A 12489-nucleotide genomic window follows, 5' to 3' on the forward strand; every position below is an offset into this window, starting at 1 on the left:
CTAGGTAGTCATAATGATTTACTTCAGGCTACAAAAAAAGCTGCTTACAACTTCGGCATCGTTACTAGCTTTAAACTTAAGATTTATCAAAAAACTTAACACTATCACAACTATTTCAAGGCGTAAAATAAGCTCAAGACGGTATTCTAAGCGCTAAACAAGATCTAAAACCATGGTAAAACCTTCATAGTAGTGGGATCGAGCTATAAGCAAATCTAGATAGATCAATCTTTGAGCAAAACTGCGGTATGTGATATCCCCTAACCCTTAACCCTTGAATTTTATTTCTAACTGGCTATCTTCTGGTAAAGTTTCGCCTACGCCGGCACTACTTTTAGGGCTGAGGATATCATGCGCCCGTTTAACTAAATCGAGGCTATCTTAGAAAAAAGGGGTGATGTCTTCTATTTTAAGATAATTACTCCTCAAAACACCAACACCGCATCTTGGAGGTCTACCACCTACGCTATTACCACAGTTTTGCCCCAAACCTATAATATCACAGCGCAGTGCCAGATCTACGAAATTTTAAGCAGAAACGCGGCTTCGTATCCGGAGCTTGCGGAAACTTCTCGCCTTTACTACAGAAGCTATGCGGCAAGTAACTAGTATGAGTTGATAGATTACATATATAGATACGAATTGTGGCGCCTCAAAAGATTGCGTGGGCTGAAGAATAATTATGATCTTAATAACCGCTTTCGCTTCGACGTCCCCAATGTCTCCAAGATGAAAACCCCGAATGAATACCTGGTTAAGGGCCTATAATTTTGAAATTTTATTCTTGTCACGTAGTTGTCTGGCTCCGCCAGACAATCTACGTGACTTAGTCCTGAGTTAGGCATCTTGGATCCTTATGTATATATAGCCTTGCAGCTCGCTGCAAGGCTCTTGATGTTCTGGGTTCCCCAGAACATCATCGTTTTCCTTTATGACCTTTTGGTCTCATGATAATTCTCTTTACTTAGTTAGGACGTTATAATGAAGTAGTTAGAATTGATTAGGTAGACATCGTAATAAAAGTTCAAACAAAACGTAACTAAGTATTTACCAGCTAGCTACAGGATAAGAGTCTATCTAAAGCACTTCAGTGCTATTTAATTCATGTAAAGGAAGGCATTAAGATTCATTTCAATGGACTGTATCCTTGGGTTTTTTATTAGTTAGCTACCCATCACTTTATAAGCGGTATAGTGTACTAAGGGTGATTTCTGATATTGACTATTTTCTTCTTACACTTTCTAGACCTATATTGAGTTAGAAGAATTTTGGAAATAATAGGTGCCAATATTGGATGTTAAATTCTAATAGCTAGAGTATTAAATGCTTTGCGTTGCTTGTCAATGACTAGTATCAGAAGTCAATATTTTCATAAAGGTAAGACTTTTCACGCTGACAACTGTCGTAACTGTGTTAGTATCTGACTAACAAATTAACACCTAGCTATAGTACAAAGCTTATTGAGATATGCACAAAGTCAAAAGACTTGACGCGACATATAAACCAACAGGTACGAAATAGGGGATATTGAGGAATATATTTGACACGGCTTACATGGAAGGTAGAGAATGACTTTCAATAAATCCGATGACAAGTCGTAAGTAGAGTATTGATAATGGCCAAATATCAGTAATCCGCGACTACTAACAACTCCATAGTACTAAGAGATAGAAAACCATCTTAAATAAATCAGAGCCATTGCTTATTACCATATTGCGAAAGGAAAGCACCACTATCTCCATTTTCGAGGCTGGCGTTATCCCAAACAGATCTCACCATTTTAACAGAGACTTCTGGTGATATCGGACCAGTGAAATTAGGTGCGTACTCGGCGAACTTCCCGAGACCCCCACCCAACTTCTGTAGTTGATCCGGGGTCGCTGTGGAAAAAAAAGGGGGAAATATGTTAGATGTCTCCTATTGCGATGATCAAGCAGGATTGGGGTAACTCTTACAGTTTGTGTAGTGGCCCACTTCTACCATTCCTGGGGTGATACTTAGGAAAAGGACGCCGTCTTTCTTATACTGGGCGCTGAACTTAGCTACTGCCATATTCGACGCTGCCTTGCTAATGGAGTAGAGCGGGCTGAGGTCCAGGTCGAATCTGGTGGTCAAATCCAGATCGGCGAAGCCGCTCGAGATAACTATAACCTTCTTGGCCTTCCCTTTAAGGACAAGCGGCATGAATAAGTTGATGAGGTGAATATTTCCCACGACATGGATATTGATAAGTTTTCCTAAGTCGTCCTCGAGCCCTTTGGGATCATAACCCCTTTTCATTTTTGCCATATTAGTCATGGATCTATTTCAAATAGTAGAGAAAACTTACAATACTCCGAGTGGATCATAGGAATCAAAATGCGAGATGTAACCCGCGTTTCCGATTAAGTAGTCGAGGCTCCCACCTGTTATTTTGGCAGTCTCGGCTGCAGCTCTCTACCAAAATCTGTTAATACTTTACCGAAGTTGATGGCTACGTCATGTTTGATTCTCACCTTCAGGGCATCGTGATCGGTTACGTCGGCTTCTAAGATGTGTATATTGGAACGTCCCTTCAAGATTGTATCCTCAGATATCTTCTTCTCTACGGAAAGCTTGTCTCGGACTATTCCGATAACAGTATTGTTCGGATCTTGCGATAGCTGACGAATAAACTCGTACTATTAGGGGTAATTGGTTATCAAGTTTTGCTCGCCATTTGCTACGAATTTAAACTTACACCAATCCCCTTGGAAACACCGGTAATGACGTAGGAAGACATTTTGATAGAGTGGTATAAAAGAGGTACTCAGTGAAGTTTGTGATAAGGTGTCTGTGGAAATGAATTCGATCTGGTGAATTGGATCTATGTTGGAACTATAGCAAAATAAAATGTTGCCTTATATCTACTCGTAAAGGTATTAAATTAAGACTTGAACTCCTTTATATGTAATTTATAAGCGTATTACATACACTTACCTAATACTTGCCCAAATTTGAAATATAGACTAGACCTGCATAAACCAGAATATTTACCTTAACCTAAAGCGATTTAGGTCTTACATAATCCGTACAGGTCACTTACATGTAGGATCTTCAATGCTATTAGTGGAGGCGTTACTTGAAGCAGCGAATAAGTATTTAAGTGCTTATTTTGGCTATTAGCAACAAAACGTGAAGCTAGAACATCTTACGTGTGCTTATGGGCTGAAAACATAATTTAAAGGCTTGCATCGTCGGTTGATCAAATTAGGTACCAAGGTTCGAAGGCACTGAATATTAGATCGGTCTCTTGGTAATTCTTGGATTTTTATTCAACTTCTTTTTACGCCTATATTAGGCTGTTAAGGATAAAGATAAAAACACCATGAACAGTTCCGATCCATCCAAGACCCCCTTAGGAGTCGCTCCTCCAGGCTATGAGTATAACTTCGATGATAGCCCATCCCAAGCTTGGATGCCTCGACTTGCTATTTATACAACACTTCCAGTATCAATATGTTTTATAGTCCTACGAATCTATGCTCGTTTGAGGTTAAAACATAAGTTAGGTCTAGATGATTGTTAGTAATCAGTTATTTCTTGTTTCTCCTTACCACTGCTGACTTAGGTACTTACATCTAGATTTTTGTGTAGCTTCTGGCGTAATAACCGATGCTCTTGGTTTACACTTGATTAATGAATGTCGCTGATCATCTTTGCTAGTTCGCTAGTGCCGGTTTCTGTGGGGTGATGCTTGCGCAGGGTAATGTACCAACTACTTCATGATCAGTTCTTCTCACCTAATATTTCAACTAGTCGTTGACGATATGTATGGGCGTCACTCTTGGAATATACCACTTTCTGCGTTTACTCCAACATATATGAAGGTATGTTACTATTCATTATACTACGACGTCGGTCTTTGGAAGTAAAAAAACTCACATTCAACAGGAGAGTTGCGCTATCACAGTCACCTCTTGTTTGGCATCTTCTCTAGTCAAAATATCTCTTCTCGCTTTCTTCCGGCGGATATTCTCTCCCTTACGTCTTTCTAATATCTTGATATGGTTTGGTATTGTCTTTACTGCCGTATCCCACGCTACTCTTTTCACCGTCTATATCGTGTATAGCGTACCGCACAAAGATGATGCCGGGTGGGATGATCTATCATTTGCCTATAGGAGTACTGAGCAAGCTCCAATAATTGGTCTTAGCCTCGGCGCTGTGGGCACCTTTACTGACTTCTATATCATTTCTATTCCCTTAACTACAATATTTGGCCTAAGGATGTCATTGAGTAAAAAGATCGGCATTTCAGCTCTCTTTGCAACAGGTTTATTGTACGTCTAGAACCTCTCTATGATATAGACCTAATCTGGTTGGACGTATTGATTAGTTTTCTTAGGGCCTGTACCTTTTCCGCTGTTGGTTTGGCATTTCGTGTCAGTTCATACCATGAAACCATTCATCATGCTCCTGATCCTTTCTGGGCAGCTATGCCAGCTTATGCATTAGCGTATGTACATACTTAAATAAGTATTTTCTTTGACCTTATATTTCTAACCGCGGTTAATTAGAGTTTCTGAGATCAACTTGGGCATCATATGTGCTTGTGTGCCTATTATTTATCCTCTCTGCAAGACATTTGTCGAAAAGCTTGACTCTGTGGGACCGTATTGGAGAAAACATCTTTATAGAAAGCCTGTATCTTCAGACCAGTTGGATCGCTCCGAAAGTGATGTCTCGGTAATTAAATGGAGATGGTCAAATGTACCCAACGGGTACCTCAAAACTCTCATGTCATATGTCAGGGGCCCACGAGGCAGGCATGAAAAGCGATCACAAGCAGATATGACTCAAGATCTCAGTATCGAAATGGGCCCTTACACTAACTTGCGGTCTATCGATATGGACTATCATGGATACCTGGTCAATAGTCTGCCAATCTCTGAACCGAGCATCAATACAAGCGGACGGAAGAGTTGAAGCAACGATATTGTGCCTAGGCATATTAGGGACATAATTCTTCGGATTATGTATCGGGCATCCAATTTAAATCAATTAGGTATCTTCCTAAGGTAAGAACAGTTTATAATGGGTTAGATACATGTATGTACGTTAAGAAGTAGGTACCTGATATTTATTAACGAATTGTTATTTCACTGCCTCTCCACTAGTCGAGCTAATATGAGATGATATCCATTTTATATGTAAAAGAGATGGACTTAGATTCTTATTACACTCTGTGATACACTTCGATCTTTGGCACCGTTAGATGACTGATCGTACAATAACCACTTGACATGTTTTCAGTGTCGACCTTCATCCTCAATCAAGCTACTGTGACCAACTTCGGTTTCGGTATGACTATTCAGAGTCTTAGAATTCTGAGCCCAAAGGTTTTCCTGTGAGAGGTCCAAGCTCATTCGGTCTAAAACAGGATGAGGCAAGACGCTCATCTCGAGGTAAGAACTCGCACCCTCCATTGCCAAGCATGTGGTAAGCAGTGAGTCATGGACCGCCTTTACCTTTTCTTGGAGCCATGACGGCCTCGAATGACTTGTGTTCTTCTGAAGCATTTGCCTTTCTTGCAAAGCTTTGGCGCTGCGCTCCCGATCTCTATGTGCGAAGAGACTCCTGAAAGAGACAACACAGGAAGCAATAAAGGCTAATGCAGTATTAGTTGCTTCTTGATGCAACGTTGGATATCTAGGGCAATTATTCAAACTCACAAACAATACATTCGACTGATAGCCAAAACCAAATCCAAGTGATGTTCATCGACTGCATATCGTTGTAGTCAATAGACTTATAGACACCACCGAATATGCTTCCGCGTATAATGGAAACAGCTATAGTGAAAGCAACGACTGAGAATATCGCTGACAATATGAGCTTTTTGCGAAAGCTGACGCGAATCTTCCATAGAACGCTAATTGGAAAGCACATAACTATATGAAGGTTAGCGATTAGCTTCGTGGGCGGAAGAACAACTAACTAAGTATATCTGAGAAGACATCCACGACACATGAAACGATAGCGGCAGTATACTCTAGCCTAAATGCCGATGCTGTGTAGCAATAACCAAAGAAGACACGTTCATTTGAGCCGACGAGACAATCATATCTCACGAGACCGAGAGTCACGACGCCACAAGCTGCCGTGGTCACAGTGACTATCCACCAGAAAATCTTGAAACCGTGTACATTGTGAATTAGACGGTAGAAAAATAGGAGAAAGTTGAATTTGACGGTCCAAAGGCATACGGTCCCAAATACAATTTGTAGTAGCGTTCCATACAGTGCCCTGCGTGTGTCTTCTATATAGTTGGGGCCCGGCATCATAACACGGTTGGCGATTGCCATTAGATCGTAGACATCGTCGATGTAAAGTTGACATATAACCGAGGAGGCGAGGATCAAGGCCAAGGAAGTGAAGGTAAGATAATCTTCAAGGACCAATTTTCTGAAGCAGACAAATCGAATATAGGCGCGAGCACTGAATGATATAGCGCATAAAACAAGCCCGCCCCAGATAATCCCCTTGAGAAGTTAGCACGCCGATACGTAGCATGGATTAAAATTCTCACTTTGAAGGCATCCGACGATAGTAGCTCGTCAGTAGAGTGAACCATGTGCTCAGTATCGTTGCTATTGAAACTCATGGCGTCGGCTATATGGAGAGCAACGGAATGGTGGATTTTTGTAAGGCTGATCGTTTGAGTGACTATATTTCGTAATAGCAATTTCAGAATAGACAGGTAGATACCTCTTTGTAAAAGCTGAATGACATTATGCAAATGCATACCAAGCCTATGTCTTTAAAAGTATAACTCTAAAGCATTATGTCGTGCAACTATACTAAATGTCCTGGCAGCTTATGATAGAATAGTAAAGCCCTTACATCGGCTAGGGTATTCTATCGCAAATCCTGAGAAGATAACAGGTATCACTGCAGAGGATAAACAGTAATTCATCCAATATGTATAATCATGATCTCCAATAGCAAAGTTGATAGCGTATCTTTTGGTTTCACCTCATAATAAATGTATAACTTCCAGTATTGCACTTGGTGTTACTTACCAACAACTGGGCATAGGAGTACATGTACATACTTAAGTCTACAAGTCCCAAAAAGGTACCTAGCATATGTCAACACGACATTCATACCCCGGTGAAGGATAATAGATCAGGTACATGTAGGTCCCTCCCTACTTCCAGGAAGCCCCCAACGCGGTAATGCTTGGCTACATACATGTAAATATACTGCACGTACCAGTTAATCAGCTGAAATGGCTTAGACTAGGTAGCATAGCCTTAAATACCTTGCTGCTAAATAGACAAAGGCGACTGAACAAACCGATGTTCATCATCCCCCACAATATTATCAACTCAAAATTTACTAATACTCATCAAGATGACCTATCTCATGTCTTAGATTTCCCTTGACGCCTTAACACTTAAAGATGTGGAGAAACCCTCTCCGGTCTCTCACTGCGCAGCTCAGGCCCATTAAAACCCCTGATGCAGATCTTACTGGAAAGGTCGTCATTATAACTGGCGCCAACTCTGGTCTAGGGCTTGAGGCGGCCCGGCTGTTTGTGCGGTTTAATGCTAAGACCGTAATTCTCGGTTGTCGAGATATCCAAAGCGGCGAGCATGCAAAGCGCGATATCGAGGTCTCAGAGAATAAACCTGGAGATGTCGTTCAAGTGTGGAAAATCGACTTAGCATCATACAATAGCGTGACGGAGTTTTGCCGCCGAGTAACCACGGAGCTCAGTCGCCTGGACATCGTCGTTGCAAATGCCGGCCTCATAGCGTCGCGTTACGAAGCCTTTGAGGGTTATGAACGCCAACTAACAGTCCATGTCATCTCAACGTTTCTAATGGTCCTTCTACTCTTGCCAATGATGAGGCGGACGAAGGCCATGGATAGTCAGCAACACACGCCTATATCGTTACCACGGAGGTTAGCTACTACTGATGTACCACATATCGTTATTGTAGGCTCGAACTCTCATTTCTATACCCAATTCCCAGAGCGAAAGGAACCATCTATTTTCGAAGCCCTCAGGGGTGACTCGAATATGGGTGATCGCTATGGCACAACAAAGCTCCTCTCGGTGCTTATCGTAAGAGAATTAGCCGAGCACATGGTTCTTGACAAAGAGTTAGAGCCCTCGGTCATCCTCAACACACTTGATCCAGGCTATTGCCAAACTCGCCTTTTACGGGAAAATGCATATTCACGCCCTCTTATGTGGATTCTTGCTATAGCCTCTACCTTGGTAGGCAGAACAGCTGAGATGGGGGCCCGCACGTACGTACTGGCAGCTTCTGCAGGGCGGGAAAGCCACGGAAGATACATGGAAGATGGTGAAATTAGTAGGGAGAGCGGCTTTGTGTATAGCCAAGAGGGGCAGGTGGTGCAAAAAAGGGCTTACATCGAGTTACGGGAGATACTGGAGAGAATTCAACCTGGTATATCGAATCATATCCAAGGCTAGATTTCAATTTATCTAATATATGAGATCTGGTAAAGCTTTCCTCATTACGTGGTGATTAAAACCCCTGGACGTCCGCGCTGGATCATGCCCTTAGCATAACATAGGAGTAGTAGGGATGCTTCCGATTTCATTTTTTCGTAATGTTTGCTACTAAGCCCCAGATCTGATACCAATCAGGTGAAGTAATGCCATAGGTAAACGTGGAGGGTCTCATCTTTGTACGATATTCTTTAGCTTTGCCCCTGACATACCTTATCTCAGCGCCATAACTTCAATACTATGTAGATATAAACGCCACACAAACCAACACACACAGATACGGAGATATTACTATAGCTACCTCACAACCCCACATAGCACAACTGCGCATCCTGCGGCGCGAGGATCTAAGACTCGGGCACTCTCAGCGATATCCCTTTTAAGGTAGTGAACCTCGAGTAGAGATGTTTGCCGCCTAAATTTGCTTCAGATATCTCCGTTCTAACCTAGAAAGGGCGGGATACTTGAAGTGACTTTCCGCATCATCGTCGTACGGCATGATACCTCTTCGTTTGAGTACTTAACTTACCTCTACTTTAAAGGTACCTCTTAATTAATTACACTTGGCATTAGTTACACCACAGATATAACCCATTACTAGGTAGATTAAGATAGCAATCCACTAACTCCTTCGACGCATGCACCCATACGGGCCGGGTCACTAAACTTGTTCTGATTACACCAACATGTAACGCCACAGTTGGTTAACCGGTCTGGGGTTGGTCTTTGGATTTTAACTTACTTTCGTATATGTATCTCTTATGCTTGGCTGTATATCGTGAATAAACCTTTGTGTTTCTCGTACCCAAATACTCATTGCCGAGTCAATTGTCTGTTAGTTTCTTCATATATTCTGCCATTCACGTACTCCAGGGCGCCCTGATATCTTCCTTTTCTATTAATTAATCTTGCCGCCTTGAAATGATGTTTCTTACGCTCAATAAGCTCGGCCACTGGGCAGAATGTGTATACTTCGTGCTGAAAATTACGGGATACGAGCTTCAAATAGTATATTTACTCTTCTATTAATCGTATAAACGAAAAAGGAAGGTCCTTATACAGATTTCCAAAAAGAAGACTTAACGAGTTGTACCTGAAAGTAGTATCTTGGCTACTCGCTGGGACACTTCTCTGCATTTACTATTACGTGGTGAGGCCAAGAATCCTGACAGAGCATATCATTCGCCTATCAAATATTTCTTGGTTATGACGAGTTTCCTCATCCCTTGTTAGGGTTATTTGCCTGATCTGGTCGGTCCCTAGCACCCCCTTAGCACTCCTCTGGGAACTCCCTTACTCTTTCTCGTCTCTCCCTTCCTATCCAATAACAGCACAATTTTGGCTTCCTAGTTTAAATGTCCTGATTGAGAACAAGTAGCCAAATAAGTACCTAAGGTAGTCATTGACGCAAGACACAGCCCATCCTATACAATGCCGAGTTACTCACCGCAATCGCATGGCTTGGTTCCTAGTGCTACTAAGAATCTACCTTCTAATGATAGAGACTATATTTACCAGCACTTGAATGAGCCTATTGTAGAACTTCTGGGCTGCTCATTCCATCGGTATTCCCATATTATTCCTATCAGCCCCCTAAACCCGGGTTGGACCTTAGTAGGCCAGAAGGTCATTTCATTCTTGCGCCGCCTGCCTTTGGTGATAACAGCTTCACCAGGTATAACTAGCGAGCATGGGAGGTCGAGGATTGATATCGATCTCACTCTGAGATGGGTGATATCTGAGTCTTAATAATGCCAGTCGCTATATACCCCTTAATATATGCCATACGTAGAGCAAATGTTAAAAGCAGCAGAAAGGCCGTTGCATAGTAGCCGTGTAGTTGTATAAATCTACTAACATTTAACCTTTTACTTTCTTTCGAGGGCGCGTAGTGCCTTTCTATAGCTACCTACCTATCTTAGATATATACCAAATTCATGCCAGTACCCATTATACCCTGACACATACCATCAATGAAGGCCGGAAGCGGAAAATTAGTTCCTACCCGAAACACTGACATTGACGCTTGAGGATTGTTTATATAAATCCAGTGTTTGAAACATTAACACTAATCAAACTTTAGAAATGTTAGATGTATTCGACCCTAACATACTGACTGCAAGGCCATTCTCGAAACCTTCAACTACAAAGACTTACTAATGAAGATTTCTGCATTACAGACTGAAGGCGAGAAATATAAAATACAGAGAGAGACGGTCACTCATTGTTCCAACGAAGATAACAATGAAGTCGTATAATCAGAAACTATCGGCCTAGCTAACTATATGCTTAGCTATTAGACGTCGAAAGCATCCGTCAAATCAGCAGCTGACGATCTACGCACGCTATCTCTATACGTACTTTCTCGCGCAGGTTTCGGGAAGTCCTTCAAATTCGTAGGCCACGACGAGAGGCAATTCTTTACGAGTCCGTCTAATAGCTACAAGGAGGCCTACTAACGGATAGACGATCTTTCCTACGACGGCCTTATCTTGTAAAAAGCCACATTAGAACTGGTAAGGAGAACGCCATACGCAGCCATATTCTCTTGCAGATCCAAGACGGGATATGCTGCCGCGTTAATATATCGCAACGTATCGTAATCCTCAATATGGGTATGGCTTTGGACGCCCACCATCTATCGACCTACCCCTCGGGTTTATCAGTTGTTGTCCACGTCATGGAAGCGCGAATTGAAATTGCGGTTAATGAATCATGAGAAGCATAGGAGGTAGATAAGACATATCAGCAACTAATATTGCGTGGTCAACAATTATTAGTTTCCATTGCCATTCGTATCTTAACTGCCAACGAATAAGAAATAATTGAGGTTGTATTAATGGTTGGATCTCACCTTTTAATTTCTTGTGACAGTTTGTTTGCATATTCACATCTATAATCTCTCTTTGCTCCTAAGAGGGTTTGAATCAATTAACGCCCACCCCTAAGTCAAGATGGCCGAGATCATAGCAACAAATACGGAGCCTCTCCCCGAATATTACGTCCACAGCTTTCCAGCGCCGGGCCTCAATCAGATCGTTAGGCATATTACTGGAAATAACGCTAATGGTGAATCTCGATTCCTATGTTCAGACCATGGGGAACATTATCGTTTCATGCTGGAGCATCAAGCAGTAGCCAACATCATATATTCTACCCGAGAGACCCCTGTTGATCTGAATGCCAACGCAGATATCATCAAGGCCCATGAACAAGAGGTTTGCCGTTCCTAACCCATACTAGATTAATGGAGTATATCCTATCCATTAACGAATTATCCTAGCCCCCGTTACACTATCCCAACGGCTCAATTGTCCGCATGATTGATTTCGGTCCGGGCGTAGAGTCCCCTTTTCATCGAACACTAACCATTGATTATGGAATCGTTTTGGAGGGGGTCTTCGAACTTACTCTTGATTCGGGCGAGAAACGAATCTTGCGCCAGAGTGATGTGTGCATTCAGCGGGCTACTTCACACAAGTGGAAGAACGTCACCGGCAATGGCACCTTGCCAGGACGCATGCTGTGGGTTCTCCTTGATATTAAGGAGGTTACCATAGATGGCAAGAAGCTTAGGGGTGACCTTGGTGACCTACAAGAAGAATATGCAGGCCATAGCAGTTATTGACATTGGAACTTTATGGTCTTCGTAGATAGTCGTTTGGTCCAAAAGAATACATGTATGGATGGACAATAAAAATATAGCTTCGACCGGCCAAAATGGTCCTTGGAGTAAGTGAGCATGGAATTTGTAATTATGCCGGCTCACTAATACTCACTAATACTAGTATAGGGGTCATATACAAACGGAAAATGGTCTCTGATTGGTTAATCTCGCTTTCAAGGGGGCGGGTAGTTTCTAAGCAATCCTTGCTTATCAATCAAAATATTCATAGCCCAGATATAAGTAATGTTGTTCAAAATGTCGAGGGCTTCTCACCGATGTCATGTGTTATAAAATTTATTTATACATTCCATAT

At 42.0% G+C, this 12489-nt stretch overlaps 3 protein-coding genes across 3 annotated transcripts; 2 read left to right on the plus strand and 1 right to left on the minus strand.

Moving 5' to 3' along the window:
- Positions 1-1689: 1689 nt before the first annotated feature.
- On the minus strand, positions 1690-2761 carry GL218_08635 (putative oxidoreductase C24B10.20; the record flags this gene model as incomplete). The annotated part of the gene is made up of 5 exons (XM_033585441.1): positions 1690-1880; positions 1956-2272; positions 2330-2436; positions 2496-2660; positions 2720-2761. 5 exons carry the CDS (start codon positions 2759-2761, stop codon positions 1690-1692), a joined length of 822 nt encoding a protein of 273 aa, XP_033440582.1.
- A 4665-nt stretch (positions 2762-7426) lies between these two features.
- On the plus strand, positions 7427-8470 carry GL218_08636 (Short-chain dehydrogenase TIC 32, chloroplastic; the record flags this gene model as incomplete). The annotated part of the gene is made up of 1 exon (XM_033585442.1): positions 7427-8470. One exon carries the CDS (start codon positions 7427-7429, stop codon positions 8468-8470), a length of 1044 nt encoding a protein of 347 aa, XP_033440581.1.
- A 2993-nt stretch (positions 8471-11463) lies between these two features.
- GL218_08637 (uncharacterized protein) lies at positions 11464-12137 on the plus strand (the record flags this gene model as incomplete). Its single annotated transcript, XM_033585443.1, has 2 exons — positions 11464-11727; positions 11793-12137. 2 exons carry the CDS (start codon positions 11464-11466, stop codon positions 12135-12137), a joined length of 609 nt encoding a protein of 202 aa, XP_033440580.1.
- Positions 12138-12489: the final 352 nt, after the last annotated feature.

The sequence above is a fragment of the Daldinia childiae genome (genome assembly GCF_008694065.1).
Source record: "Daldinia childiae strain JS-1345 chromosome Unknown Scaffold13, whole genome shotgun sequence".
Taxonomy (NCBI): domain Eukaryota; kingdom Fungi; phylum Ascomycota; class Sordariomycetes; order Xylariales; family Hypoxylaceae; genus Daldinia; species Daldinia childiae.